The sequence below is a fragment of the Triticum aestivum genome, chromosome 6B, assembly GCF_018294505.1.
Source record: "Triticum aestivum cultivar Chinese Spring chromosome 6B, IWGSC CS RefSeq v2.1, whole genome shotgun sequence".
Lineage (NCBI taxonomy): Eukaryota > Viridiplantae > Streptophyta > Magnoliopsida > Poales > Poaceae > Triticum > Triticum aestivum.
In genome coordinates, this window is record NC_057810.1 from 571,594,350 (window position 1) to 571,609,813 (window position 15,464).

Consider the following 15,464-nt stretch of genomic DNA (forward strand, 5'->3'; position numbering starts at 1 on the left):
GTGCAGCCGGTGGTGGAAGACACGCAAGCAGTTCATTAAATCTGTTATCGAGCTTTGTTTCGAACGTCTTCTCAAGGCCAGTGATCTTCTCCATGGCCTCTTCAAAATTGTTCAGCACATCTTGCACTTGTTCAGTCATCATTTGCTGAAACTTATCATGAAGCTCCTTGTTCGATAAGTTCTCCCAGTCAATCTCGTCGGCTTGTGATCCTGGCATGGTTAGCATCAATAGAAACAAACAAGAATATGATCCTACAGACTACGAACAAGTGGTGGTGTTGGGTGTCACAAATCCGTCAAGCAAAACTCAAATTCTTACCAGTTCTTACCCAGCAGCAGGCGGTGATCGGCAACTGTTGTAGTCAAAACTCTCAAAGCTTGGATAGAGCGATTACCAGGGAGAGTCAAACGCACGACGTAGATGTATGTGGAGCTGGGAAGGCTTATAATATGGTAGCAAAAGGGTCAGCAATAATCAATTCAGAGATGCAAAGTTGAATAAACGCTCAACGACGGTACTGTGCTGGTCCTAGACTAGACCATGCTAGAGACGTGAGCCTAGAACACTAACAAAATCACGGCGCTGCACGTAAACAAGGGAAAAGCACACTCTGAAGAAAAAAAATTCGCTTTTTTTTGCGCTGCTTTTTTTTCTTTTTTGCGAAAAATCACTATAATGGCGAGTGTTTCAAAACTCTTCCCAGGTCAAACTGACAGGATGGGCACGAAATTTTTTCGACCAATTTTTTTTCGACTGCCCGGACCCAAAAACTGGAAACGGGTCAAAAAAACTTTCTATAACAGCGTCTGTCTCAATACGATTAGAAACACCTAAAAATAGGATAGCCAGATTTTTTTTGTCTAGTGCGTTTTTGGAAAATTTTGGGTCTAAATGGAGGGTGGTTTCCGGACTCTTTTTTTTCGAAACCTACTCAGGCAAGGAAACATGAATCGGAAACTAGATGGATCTCGAAAATAAACCTAATATGCAAGGAACTCGGATTGGTGGTGGATATATGGTGGTGGTATATGGCAGCGGTGGTGGTAGCGGTGGTAGTATATGGATATGGATCGGTGGTGGTATATGGATACAGATTGGTGGTGGTATATGGATACGGATTCAGAGCGGTGGTGGTAGGTGACAGGGGCGATGATGATGGTGCGGTGGCGGCGTGACAACTTATGACCAGAACTCGAAACTCTAAAAGACTAACGCTAAGACCAACAACTAGACACGACGATGCAACCGCAAATTCAACAAAGCAAAACCCTAAAAAAGTTATGCAAAGGCTCAGATTGGTTCGGATATGATGAACTAACCCTAATTTTTTTTGGCTTTTTTGTGGACTGTAGGTATGAAGAACAGACTCGATCTAAACTACGAAAAACTGTAAAATCTCACCGAGCAACCCGGAAATCTGATACCACTTGATAGAGACAAAGGTGTCCCGTTTTTTGATGAGATGATGGATTTCGCTTTGGTGGAAGTCGACTTTGACGATCCGACTATGAACGTGCGAGGACGTCGCACCTTAGCAATCGCTAAACCAACTCTGAGAGGTTATTGACCATGCCGGAGCACGATCAACCTGACCATGAGGGTCTGTTTCCTGCGAGCAAACGTTGAACAAGCAAGAAACTGAGATTGCAATCTGGATATTGTGAATATAAGATGAAAGCTTTATTGATCAAGGTGGGGTTCTGTGACGTCTTTGTCTGGTCGTTGAACACAAACGAAGTACGCGAAGTTGCAGCTATGGCGAACTTTAATCTAAACAAAACCCAAAGTCTAAACGGTGCCCTAAGGGTTGTATATATGGAGGAAGAGGGGGGGATTTCCTGGCCCTTGGTGGAGGGGTCCGAAATCAACCCTATCTCTTGTTTCCCCACACATACGGACTCTAAAAATAGCCTGTACTTATGTATTTTGAAATTACAAGGGCCTAGCCCAATAATAAGGTGACGCAACACCTAGAATAGCCTCGGGACGAAATTTATGAAGTGGCATCTTGTATATTTCGTCCAAGGCTTCATGCACCCATTATGGTGGCTTCAAAGTCCTGAAATCATCACTTGTAACTCCGTTCTTGTTCCCCTTGCACATGTCATCATCTCCATGCTTGTTCTTGCTCCAATGTTCATCCTTCTCCAAGTTAGGCCCTTCATTTGTAAGCAAAACAAATGTATCCAATTTAAGTAGCATCATATTCTCATGAACATTAGAATCATTACCAAGAAACGAAAGTACCTGATAATTTAATTGGCGTGCGCGAGCTCTAGTAATTGGTCCAGTATATGTAGCAGTAGGGCTGTGGGTGTAACAATGGTATTAATGTCCTCATCATTAATTGTTTAAGTAGTTTATTATTATTATTATTATTATTATTTTACAAATTCTTTTTATTTATTCTATTATTATTTTAATAACGTTTGAGGGGGTGGGGCCCCCTCATCATAGACCCAGGGGGGCCTAGCGGGTGTAACGGGCTGCGGGCACGCGCCCGAGTCCACACGGGATGGGGGCAACGGGCGCCTGTGTGGGCGCTCGCCCGTAGGGAGCGGCGGGGAGAGGCCAGAGGCCAGGGCGGCCGCGGTGGCCTGCCGGCGGCGGGGCTGCAGCAGGGGGGGGGCGCGAGGCGTGGCGCATGGAGAAGGAGCAGCAGCAGGGGCACCGGGGCACGGCAGCGGGCGCGGGCGATGGTTGCGGTCGGCGCATGCGGGGCAGCGTCGGCAGCCTCCGGCAGCGAGCGAAGGGCGCGGGGCCGGCGGTGAGCAGTGGGGATGCTGCGGCGGGGCTGTGCGGGCAGGAACGTTGGCGCGAGGCACGGCGAGGTGCCTGCCGGGGGCGGCCGTGGCGGCGAGCAGCATGGCAAGGGCGAGGCTGCACGAGACGCAATGCATGCAAGCAGCGGGGCACGCGCATTGCAACGGCAGAAACAGCGAGTGGCGCAGGGTACGGTCGGGCTCCAGTATGTGTGGGCGCGCGTGGTCGAGCGCGTCCAGAGGCGGCCAGCACAAGGCAGGGTGTGGGCGTGGCGAGGTTGCGGGCGGCCACGGGCGTGCGAAGGGGTCGCGGTGACTCGGGGACGACGCGGGCGCGTTCGATATGCCGGGAGAGGAGAGGAAAGGAGGACGGCGGCTCACTGCGGGCGTAGGGTACGGGGCAGTGGGGGTTGAGGAGGAGGACGGAGACAAGACGACGCGGGGGAGGAGGCAGTCCGACGGGGAGGTTCGACGAGGTCCTTTTAGCAGACGACGACGGTACAATCCAGTGGGGTCGGGGGCGGTCGGAGCGGTTCATTCCCCTTCCCGATCCAGATCTGGATCGGGTGGGGAGGAGAGAGCGACGTGGCTGAGGAGTGGTTGCGAGTGGGAGTAGTGGGGGTTAGGGTTTCGGGCGAGAGGGGATAAGGGAGTGCGGTGGGCTGGCCGGTTAGGCCTTTGCCCAGTTGGGCTGGTGGCCTGCTAGGCCGGAGCCCAGTGAGGGGGGGTTCTTCTTTTTTTTGTTAGTTTTGTTTTCTCTTTTGTATTTTCTTTTTCTTTTTTTTATTTTCTTTTCTGTTTTAATTCATTTTAAAATATTTAGACATTCTGTAAAAGTGTGTTTCCTTCACCATAAATACCTAAGCATTAATTAGCACACTCCGAACATTTTAGTTTTAATGTTTGAATTTATTTTATGTTTGACAAAAATTCAAATTTGAATTCTAACAGTTTTGATCCAACGCGAGGTTAGCAACAGTAACAGGTGACGTGTCATCGTTAGCGTGGGATTACCATAACCCAATTGTCCGGGCGTCACAACTTTGTGTGCTACCAAACATCACAACGTAAATGGGTGATTATAAAGGTGCTCTACAGGTGTCTCCGAAGGTGTTTATTGGGTTGGCATATATCGAGATTAGGATTTGTCACTCCGTGTTTCGGAGAGGTATCTCTGGGCCCTCTCGGTAATACTCATCACGATAAGCCTTGCAAGCATTGTGACTAATGAGTTAGTTGCAGGATGAAGTATTAGGGAACGAGTAAAGAGACTTACCAGTAACGAGATTGAGCTAGGTATGATGATACCGACGATCGAATCTCGGGCAAGTAACATACCGATGACAAAGGAACAACATAGGTTGATATGCAGTTTGGCCGATAAAGATATTCGTATAATATGTAGGAGCCAATATGAGCATCCAGGTTGCGCTATTGGTTATTGACTGGAGATGTGTCTCGGTCATGTCTACATAGTTCTCGAACCCATAGGGTCCGCACGCTTAACGTTCGATGACAATATGTATTATGAGTTATGTGTTTTTGATGACCGGAGTTTGTTCGGAGTCCCGGATGAGATCACGGACATGACAAGGAGTCTCGAAATGGTTGAGACATAAAGATTGATATATTGGACGACTATATTCGGACACAGGAAATGTTCCAGAGAAGTTTCGGATAAACCCGGATTGCCGGAGGGTTACCGGACCCCCCCCCCCGGGAACTAATGGGCCTCGATGGGCCTTAGTGGATAGAGAGGAGGCCTGCATGAGGGTTGGCCGCCCCCTGAGTCCGAAGAGGTCAAGAGAAAGGGGCGGCGCCCCCCCTTTCCTTCTCCCTCTCTCCCTCTCCTTTCTTCCCCCCTCTCCTTCTTGGCGGAAACCTACTAGGACTTGGAGTCCTAGTAGGATTCCCCCTTTGGGGGCGCACCAAGGAGGGCTGACTAGCCTCCCCTCCCTCCTTTATATACAGGGGCAGGGGGGCACCCTAGAACACACAAGTTGATCTTTTAGCCATGTGTGGTGCCCCCTCCACAATTACACATCTCGATCATACCGTTGTGGAGCTTAGGCGAAGCCCTGTGCCGGTAGCATCATCATCACCGTCGCCACGCCGTCGTGGTGATGGAACTCACCCTCGGTCTTAACTGGATCAAGAATACGAGGGACGTCATCAAGCTGAACGTGTGCTGAACGCGGAGGTGCCGTATGTTCGGTACTTGGATCGGTTGGATCGCGAAGATGTTTGACTACATCAACAACGTTATTGAAATGCTTCCGCTTTCGGTCTACGAGGGTACGTGGACACACTCTCCCCTCTCGTTGCTATGCATCTCCTAGTTAGATCTTGCATGATCGTAGGATTTTTTTTGAAATTACCGCGTTCCCCAACAGGTATGTCATCCTCCTCTCGGTGCTCGGATCTCACTCGTCGGCTGACCACCGGCACAAGCACGACCGGCTGTCGAGCAGGCTCGGCACTAGCCCAGCGTCTCGTCGGTTCATCGCTGCCGGACATTAAGTGTGGCGACTGCCCGTGTCTGGTGCTGCGTCGAGTTTTGAGCACGCCGAAACATCTCGGATGGGTGTTCTTCAAGTGCGAAAAGGACGAGGTGAGTGGCTATATTTACGTCTTTCTTTGAATATCTCGCAGTTGGAACTTATTGTTTGCTCTAAATTGTATGTATGAAGGATGCAATTTTTTATATTGGGAAGAAGACTACATTGATCTATTGTTAGAGAGAAAATTGCTAGATGTTCGTGCACTACTTGCTAGAGTTGAGACTAGAGACGACACAATGTTCGTGCACTACAAGCTTAAGAAGCCAATAGAGAAAAACAACAATGTTGGCAATAAAGACATAGGGGAAATTTATGGTGATACGGAGCCTTAGATCCTCCCATGATACGAGCTTCTATGAATCCGTGGGATCCGATCCAACACTCAACTGACAAGATGTTGTATATCTGCGTAATTCTCAGATTTTTAGGGCCTTTTTGCAATTTTACGGGAGCTCGGCCTGCGATCATTGGATCTCTGATCCAACGGTTTCTGAAAGCTTGTATCATGGGAGCATCTAAGGTTTTGTATCACCGGAAATTTTTCCTAAAGACATAGAGAGGGTATTAATTGAACTAGTGGGAGCAGTTAGGGCACTTGACTTTCTATTAAAGTGTATAATTGTCTTTGTAGTTCTCTCTCGATCAATTCTCTTAGTGAAGAATTAGTGAAGTATGTAATCACTATGTCAAGAGAGAAGCTTATTTCGGTGGCTGGAAATAAAATTAATTTGATAATATATTTTTTACTCCACTAAGTTTAGGGGATCGGCTAGAAATGACCAAAATTTAAAAGAGTAAAATAAATGATCATTTTTAAAATTTCACACATATTTATTTTGAATGGCGTGAAACATTTTCCTTGAACTGTGCACACTTTCTTTTACATTGTATAAAAATATTTTGAAAATATCAGGACCATTTTTTTAAATGTGCAAACATTTTCTAAACGCAACATTTTTTTAATTACATCGACTTTTTCTAAAAGTTGCGTGAACATTTTTTACACTGCATGTACATTTTTTAATGTGGTATGCACTGTGTATATTTTTTTAATCGCATGATCTTTTTAATAAATTTCACTAACGAATATTATATTTCATGAACATTTCTTTTAAAACATGCGTGTTTTTAACACTAGAGATATATAGAGAAAAGATTCTCAAAAAATATATATTAGAGAAAAGGAAAATAAAGTGTCGCCATCTAGAAGGAGACGCACGGCTCTGGTCATGTTGCTGAGACTGGCCCAGTACCATCGCGTTGTAGAGAGAGATGCGGCCTTTGCAAAGCCTGCGTCGCCGCAGAGAGGCGCGTTCCTTCCCCTTCAAGACTCGGCGGACGCTTCGGTTTCCCACCCATGCCGGGGTACCGCGATCCGGCTTTCGGAAGCCGGCACACATTGGGTGTTGTCGGGACCCGGTGATTGTAAGCTTCATCAACCCATCCGCCTTCTCAAGGGGGTGAAACTGCGAAGGCCCCCCTGCTTGAAGCCGGTGAGCCCTCACAGCTTCGGGGACTACTGTCAGGGGGATGGACCCCGGCCGGGCAATGAAACCCGGATCCTTTTCAAAAATATCGGGGCCAACAACGCCCCTCAATCCGGCTCGCCCCTGGCTGGCTTCCCAGTGCAACCCGGCCACCTAGCTGGCGCACGCCGACCGATCCCAAGAAGCCAGCCTCTGGGACAAGTAAACATGGCTACAATGCTCCCTCCTCTACACCGGCCCCGGCGGCGCGCGGCAGTCGTGTCGACCAAGCCACCGCCTGGGGTGGGCGGCGTCCCGGAGGCGCAACCCTGTAGCGAGGAGGCGTTGCCGTCCCGTGACGTCCAACAAGGCATGCCAACAGTTCCCAGCAGCCGGCCATACCCGCGCCCGGCGGCCTCGATAGGGCCCGCACCCAACAGCCCGACGGCTCCCACTGCCGGCTCCTAGATGCTGACACCGGGAACCGACACACATGTAACTTTACCATTGTAACCCCGGGGGGCGGCCTATAAGACCCCCCGATGCCGCTCCATGCAAAGGGGTTGAACTGGCTGGAATCTAGTAGAACACTCACATACACGCGGAGAAGGAGCAGCCTATGCACTGGCATGTCTTCCTTCCTCCCCAAAACAGCTCTAGGAGCAAGATTGTATCCACCTCATATAAACCATACTCGGTAGGACTAGCTAGGGGTGTTATCTCTTCGGAGAACCCTGAACCTAGGTACGTCTCGTGTCTCACACTTGCGCATGCCAACCTCGCCTCTGGAGCCCACCGTGTCATTGTCCCTGTCCCCTCTTTTAGCCATCCCATGGCATCTGCCGTGAGATCATCACGACAATAGTTGAGACCAAAGACAACACAAATGTCCAATTGTGTGGAGGCGGAGAAGAACCAAGTGTGCAAGTTCAAGAAGCCAATAGAGAAAAACAAATGTTGGCAATAAAGACATAAAGAAGGTATTAATTGAACTAGTGCACTTGGATTTCTATTAGTGTCTAATTATTTTGGTAGTTTTCTCTGGATGAATTCTCTTAGCGAAGAACTAGTGAAGAATGTAGTCATGATGTCATTTAATAAAGTAATATAAGAGAGAAGTTTATTTTGGTGGATGAAAATAAAATGATTTTGGTAATATTTTTTGCTTCGCTAATTTTAGGGGATCGGCTAGAAATGACAAAAAATTAAAAGAGTAAAAATAAGTGGACATTATTAAAATTTCACGCATATTTATTTTGAACAATACAAAACATTTTCCTTGAATTGTGCAAACTTTCTATTGCATTTTATAAACATATTTTTAATATCAGAAACATTTTATGAAATGCGTGAACATTTCCTAATTGCAATAACTTTTTTAATTACATCAACATTTTCTAAAAGTTGGGTGTATGTACATTTTAATATGTGGTGTGCACATTTTTGAATTACATGATTTTTTAATAAATTGAATAATGCGTTTTAGATTTCATGAACATTTCTTTTAAAACACGCGTGTTTTTTACACTAGAGATATAGTATTTATTTTGAGGGATTCACTAGGAGAGCAACTAATTGAGTAGCGTATCTTCGGGAGCCTCCACAAGGGTCACTTGGGGTGGGCCAAGAACGCGCACTCAGTCGCCGCCACGTGTCGCACTCTGGACGTTTCTTCTGTTTTTTATTTTTTATTTTTTTCTGCACGGGTTTCGGCATTTTAGATCTTTTTCCTGATTTTTTTGGCCTTTCGGTTTTTCATCGGTCTTTTTTAGCTTTTCAAAAAACAAATAAATATATCTTTTGCACAAGAAACACATTTTCTTTTTTCCTTTTGTGGGAGGCACGGCCGTGCCTCTCAAAAACCAAAAAAATGTGTTTTCCTTTGCGTGAGAGGCATGTTTTTGCTTTCGTACCTCTTGAAAAAAAATACATTTTCTCTTCTTTTTTTCCTTTCCATGAGAGGCATGATTTTGCTTACGCGAGTTAGAGGCACGACCATGCCTCTTGAAAAAGAAAAAAAAAACTCATTTTTTCTTTCTGTGAGAGGCACGGATTTGCTTCTGCGAGAGGCATTTTCATGCCTCTCGAAAATAGAAAAAACTCATTTAATTTTTTTTCTTCTGCGAGAGGCACGGATTTGCTTCCATGAGAGGCACTTTCATGCCTTTTGGAAATGAAAAAACTTTTTTATTAACTTCCACAAAAGACACCGATTTGCTTCTGAGGAATTTAACGGTGAAAATGATTCAAGATTTGGATGCATGGTTTAAGAGATAAAACATTTTAAATAAACGGATCTATGAAAAAAGAAAATCTCTCAGTTTGCGACAAAATGACATACATGCAAATAGTAGAGAAAACGAAAATAAAGTGTCGCCATCCAGAAGGAGACGCGCGGCTCTGGTCGTGTGGCTGGGACTGGCCCAGTACCATCGCGTTGTAGAGAGATGCGGCCTTTGCAAAGCCTGTCTGACCGGCCTGTTATGTCAAGCCTGCCTAACCTTGCAGCGCCCACGGCCAGGCCCGTGTTAAAACCAGCGTCTCTTCTCTCGCTCTAGGGTTTTAGGTTTCTGCTCTCCACCATTCGCCAGCCACCCCCCGTCCCTCCCGTTCCCCCCACCCATGGCCAGGAAGGTCGCGCAGCGCAGGCCGGCGGCGCCTCCCGCGCCGCCCGCGGCGAAGAAGGTGGTCAAGGTCCCCTCGAGGACGGCCAAGAGGGCGGCTCCGAAGAAGCAGAAGCTTCCCGAGCCCTCCTCCGACGACGACTCCGAGGCGGAGCAGCAGCCGCTCCACGAGGAGGAGGAGGAGGATTCAGACGTCGAGGCCCCCTCCGACTCCGACGCCGAGGAGCTCTCTGGCTCGGACGCCGGTAGCAGCGAGGAAGAGGAGGACGAGGAAGAGGAGGAGGACGACGACCCCCTCGCCGGCGACTTCCTTGCCGGCAGTGACGACGGCAGTGGTAACTCTAACATTACTTGACGATTAGAGACGTACTAGTATTGAGTCGAATTAGCTTCAGCAGCTTCAGTTTTCTCCATCAAGCCATTCCATTGTAGAGTTCATGGCTGCTAGTTCAATGCACGGCTATGCAAATTAGTGCTGCGTTTTCTATCCCGGGAATCGAATTTGATGGGCCTTGTTGTGTTTCTTAGACGAGGGGGGCGACTCTGGAGAGGAATCAGATGGGTCTGATGACTTAGTGGCAAAGTCAGAAGCTCTTGATCGACAGAAGGAGCAGGCTGAAGAAGATGCAGCTGCGGACCTTGCACTCAACATAAGATCAGAATCTGATGAATTCCGGTTGCCCACCAAGGAGGTTGCTTTTCCTTCTTCTGTTCGCATTTGTTCTTTCTCAGTATTTGTTTATGTACTGCACATTGTAGGTTGCATGGACTTACCATGGTTTAATTTAAAATCCGCAGGAGCTGGAAGAAGAGGCACTTGGTCCACCTAACCTGCCAAATCTTAAAAGGAGGATCTCAGAAAGTAAGTTTATCCAATATCTTGTAGTTATTAAAGTTCAGAACTTCCTTCAACTGAAATGGTGTTGGAGCAAAACTGATTCCTGCTTTTGTAATTGAGGTGCATTTCTTATGGCTCGTATAAACTGTAATTGCAAAGTCAGATTGTAACAAGAGGAGTGCAGAGAGACCATATGTAATCTACTGATTTTCTAATTTTTTTCCCTTAGCAGATTGCTATGATCAGGATATACCATTCAGTATACATTGAATTGATTTTCTGTGTTTGATCCACTTCAATCTATAGACCTTTCTGAGCTTGGTTTCTCTGTCTATTTGTTGGTCTCCTGTCTAGTTGTACGGGTACTCTCAAACTTTAGCAAGCTGAGGCAAGAAAATGTTGCCAGAAAAGATTATGTCGATCAGTTCAAGACGGACGTGATGGCATACTATGGATACAATGAATTTCTCATTGAAGCATTTGTTGAGGTAAGCTGCCTATCTCGTCCAGTGATTGTCTGATACATCCGCTACCAGTATTTCTTTCAGTTTGAGTTGTGGTGATCCAGCTGTCTGAGATTAGTAGTTGCAAATTGTTTGTCTGGCACGATTATTCATATTTTTTAATGGTTTAGCTGCCGTTGTGTGAACATTCTTCGTGCTACATTTGTGCAGATGTTCCCAGCTGTTGAGGTTGTCGAGCTACTTGAATCATTTGAAAAAAGACCCCCTGAGTGCTTGCGTACAAATACACTAAAGGTAATAACATATTAGCTCAATTTCTTGATGTATGTGTATGTCACCAAAGATTCTATAGCTGTTAATCTCTGACTGTAGATTTATCACTGCTTCATTAAGTATGTCTCTCTTATCTTTGTGGGTTTGCAGACCCGTAGGAGGGATCTTGCTGCTGCTCTTATTCCTAGAGGGTTTAATCTGGATCCGATTGGAAAATGGTCAAAGGTTTGCTTTCTTTCAACGTATTTTCTTTTACAACTAAATAGTATGGAATATTAAAGCAAGTCTCGTGGTTTGGACAATTTCAGGTAGGATTAGTTGTATACGACTCCACTGTTTCGTCTGGCGCCACTGTTGAATATATGGCAGGACATTACATGGTATCTTCCTCTCCCCTATTATTTGTTAAGATTGTTTTTCTCACTATTCATCTTATCTTTTAATACTGTGATTACAGAAACAAGGCGCAAGTTCCTTTTTGCCAGTGATGGCTCTTGCTCCGCAGGAAAAGGAGCGAATAGTTGATATGGCGTAAGATTTCCCCCCACTCTCATAATCCTTTTGCAATAGTTCATTTGAACTAGTTTATAACTGTGTTTGCATGCATGTAAGCCTTTATATGCTATCCTATTGTGTCACATGCTTGCTTCTGCATTTGATATTAACCTTCAACGAATTATTCATGTCAGTACTTCCAAAGATAGAAACTGATTTTCTTCTTGGTTCCAGAGCTGCCCCAGGTGGCAAGACCACATACATTGGAGCTCTGATGAAAAATACTGGTTAGTTCATTATGCCTGTTTTGCCTTTTGACTATGCGCTCCTTCCTTCAAAGTATCTGTTGTTTCTTTTTAGTAGCTTATCCTGTATTTTTCTTCCTGTCTTACAGGAATAATCTATGCAAATGAGCTTAACGAGAAAAGGTTGCATGGACTGTTGGGCAACATACATCGCCTGGGTGTGACAAATACCATAGTTTGTAATTATGACGGTAAAGAGGTAAGCAGAAAATACGACCATTGTATGTTCTCAGGGGCACAGAGCATTTTTTTAGGCCAAAGCACCAAAGGGTAGTCAACTAATTGTATGCAACAAGTTAGTATAATAAATCATTACCAATATAACATAATGCTTTGTAGAGAACTTTTAGTATGAAGGCATTTCAATGCCAAGCTAATATTATCTGGTCCATTTTAATCATAAGAAAATGAATTTAGAATCCTAGCAATTGTCAGACACTTCAGTTTATTGCATCGTATGCTCAAGTGACATCAATTATTTTATGATGATCCAATTTATTTCAGCTCCCCAAAGTACTTGGAATGAACTCAGTTGACAGAGTACTGTTGGATGCACCCTGCACAGGCACCGGAGTTAGTATAATCAAATTCATATTATTCTTCTGTACTCATTATACATCGTCTTGGCTATTTCATCTGATAGTCAATCTCACTCTGTTTCTGCAGACCGTTTGGAAAGATGCACAAATAAAAACATCTAAGGACATCGATGACATCAGGAATTGTGCTTTCGTACAAAAGGTGCATTTTATTCACAATTCACAAATAAATACATGTTCTCCAATTCAAACCCATTCCCACTTTAAAATTAACGAGAGTTATTAACCCAGTAATTCTCCAAATTAAATCTGCTCACCTCCACATGATTTTTTTTTTGTTAGTTGGTTTTGAAGCAATTAGTATTTCTGTGTCTCTTATCTATTGTAAAGATGTCGTGCAAGTAAGTATCATATATTGTTATGTTCTATCTGCTTCACTCTTGTATTTCTTTACGGAGGGAGTATTTTTAAAGTTATGTCTGATTATAATTTAAACCTTTCAACTTTATGGTTTCCATTAGAAGTTCTTAGGCTCATGATATAGTATGGTTAAACTATATTCCCAGTAAGAGCCTCAGTTACCTTATTTTTTAGCATACCAACTCCGAGAAACTGATAAAACTTGTTTTGCAGCAATTGCTTCTGGCTGCTATTGATTTGGTTGACGCCAACTCCAAAACTGGTGGTTACATTGTTTACTCTACTTGTTCGATGATGATTCCAGAAGTAAGTACTCCCTCCGGTCCTTTTTACTCTGCATATTAGGTTTGTCTGAAGTCAATCTCATCCAACTTTGACCAAGTTTATATAAAAAATTATAGACATTCACATAACAACACCAATATCATTAGATTCATCTTGGAATATATTTTCATATTATATTTATTAAATATTATATATGCTAATAATTTTTAATATAAATTTGGTCAAACTTAGCAAAGTTTGACTTTCGGCAAAACCAATGTGCAGAGTAAAAAGGACCGGAGGGAGTACATTTTTCTTGTCTGCTGGATAATGATTGAACTTCAGTAACTAAACCCTCCCCCTTTGTGTAGAATGAAGCAGTCATCGACTATGCCCTTAAAAAGAGAGATGTAAAGGTTGTTCCTTGTGGATTAGATTTTGGACGCCCAGGGTATGTTAATCTTACTCCCCCCTTCTCCTCTTTCAAGATATGGTACTTTACTTATGTTTCCCTGTTTATCGTACAGATTCATCCGGTTCCGGGAGCATCGCTTCCATACGTCTTTAGACAAAACAAGGAGGTTTTATCCTCATGTCAACAACATGGATGGCTTTTTCGTAGCTAAGGTACATTTTATGATGTTTGGATTATTTACCAGGAGTGACGATGACTGAACCATATGATCACATGTTAGCTTCTTGAGGTGTCTTATCTTTCATAGCATGAATTTTAATCCAGCAACTTTTATGTGAAAATCTAACTTCTGTTGGCAAATAGTTTGATGATTTCAATTACACATTTGGACTGTTTAGAATGTATTTAAGTTATCATGTACAGTTGATTCTATAAAAGTAAAACTGCAAAATATAAAATAAAATCTGATAGGGTATTTCATTTCATACAGCTGAAGAAGTTGAGCAACACAATTCCAGCCTCGTCCGAGTCATCTAAAGAGCCCGAAGAAGCAGTGGAGGGCGTTGTTGATCCAAACCATGATGAGGAAGATGAGAAAGATGTTCCTGATGGGCAATCCACTAAATCGAAGAATCATAAACAGGGAAAGAAGAAAAATGAACAAGCAAGCATCCCTGAAGGGGGGGAGGGGGACCAGAGTCAGGCACCTGAAAGACCAGCAAAGCACCTCAAGAGCAACAAAGGCGTGAAGAAAAGTAGTGGCCCTAAAAGTGCTGAAATGAACGGAGATAAGAAAGAAACACGCGATGAACAAACAGAGCATGTCAAGAGTCAGAAGGGTTCCAAGAAAAGTAAAGGCCCTAAAAATGCTGAAATGGATGTAGATGAGAAAGAAACACCCAGTGAGCAAACAGAGGATGTCAAAAGCCACAAGGGTGCGAAGAGAAGTAATGGACCTAAAAGGGCTGGAATAAATGGAGAGAAGAAAGATGTGGCCGAGGAGCAAACAGAGCAGACCAGCCACAAAAAGAAGGATGTGTCTGATAAAATTAAGAAGTCTGGTTCCAAGAGCACCTCAGGGACCAAAGAGAAGAAACCGGTGTCCAAGGAAGGAAGCAAGAAGAGGAAAAGGAAATGGCAATTCAAGCTGAGGCGGGACTGGTGAGGCGCTTATCTTTGTCCTATTGTCAGTTTTTCCTCTTGCTTTGTTTGATTATTCTTATAATCAACTATTTTACTATTGACAGGGAGGCAAAACAGAAGTCCGAGAAGAGGACGAAGGTATGAAAATTGGTGGTTCAAGAGAGCCACATTAATTAGCCTTAGAAGAGGAGATTTAAAGTGAAACTTTGATGTGCTATGTATGAAGAAATGTAAAAGGAACGACTGTACACTCGATTTTGGTCTACGGTACAAGTTTGTGGTGAAGCGAAATTTTGTTGTACGCTGGAGGTGATTGTCTAATCTAAACACTATCATATTTTTGTTTCTGTATTGGTTTAGAGAATATGATCAGTCATTGTAGTTTTTCTCAGTGAAGTCGTCATGGACACTGAGGTTCCTATTACTGAATGTTGTTCTGGGCAACCTATCATGTTTGATAGAATCATTCCGTGTGGGCTGTAGCTGAAGTTCTATTGATGCATTGGCACCTACGGGCTGAAGTTCTATTGATGCATTGGCACCTATGGCTTTCACCCAGTTCAAAAAAAAAACCTATGGCTTTCACGTGTTTGATCAAATCGTTCTGTGCTGGCTGCAGCTGAAGTTGAGCAACACAGCTGAAGTTCTATTGATGCGTGAGCGACACTTCTGTCGGTTTTTTGCTCAGCTGGAGTTCTGTTGATACATGACTACATAAGTAACATTTCTGTCGGTTTTTTGCTCAGATGAGGGAGATGCAAGTCTTGCAACCAAGAAAAGTGCTACTCGTTTTAGAAGATGGTTCTGTAGAAGTGTGGAATAGCGAAGATTTTATGTGATAAATTCATTGCAATCATAGCTAAGCCTATGAGAAGTAGGCCATCCGTTTATAAA

At 44.2% G+C, this 15,464-nt stretch overlaps 1 protein-coding gene across 1 annotated transcript; it reads left to right on the forward strand.

Moving 5' to 3' along the window:
* The first annotated feature begins 9,354 nt into the window (after positions 1–9,354).
* On the forward strand, positions 9,355–14,961 carry LOC123138078 (26S rRNA (cytosine-C(5))-methyltransferase NOP2B). The gene is made up of 17 exons (XM_044557991.1): positions 9,355–9,749; positions 9,943–10,106; positions 10,213–10,276; positions 10,607–10,740; positions 10,927–11,010; positions 11,140–11,214; positions 11,298–11,369; positions 11,447–11,520; positions 11,719–11,771; positions 11,879–11,988; positions 12,294–12,362; positions 12,456–12,530; positions 12,962–13,054; positions 13,384–13,463; positions 13,540–13,639; positions 13,918–14,588; positions 14,675–14,961. The coding sequence occupies exons 1-17, from the start codon at positions 9,413–9,415 to the stop codon at positions 14,712–14,714; spliced, it is 2,295 nt and encodes a 764-aa protein (XP_044413926.1). The 5' UTR covers positions 9,355–9,412; the 3' UTR covers positions 14,715–14,961.
* Positions 14,962–15,464: the final 503 nt, after the last annotated feature.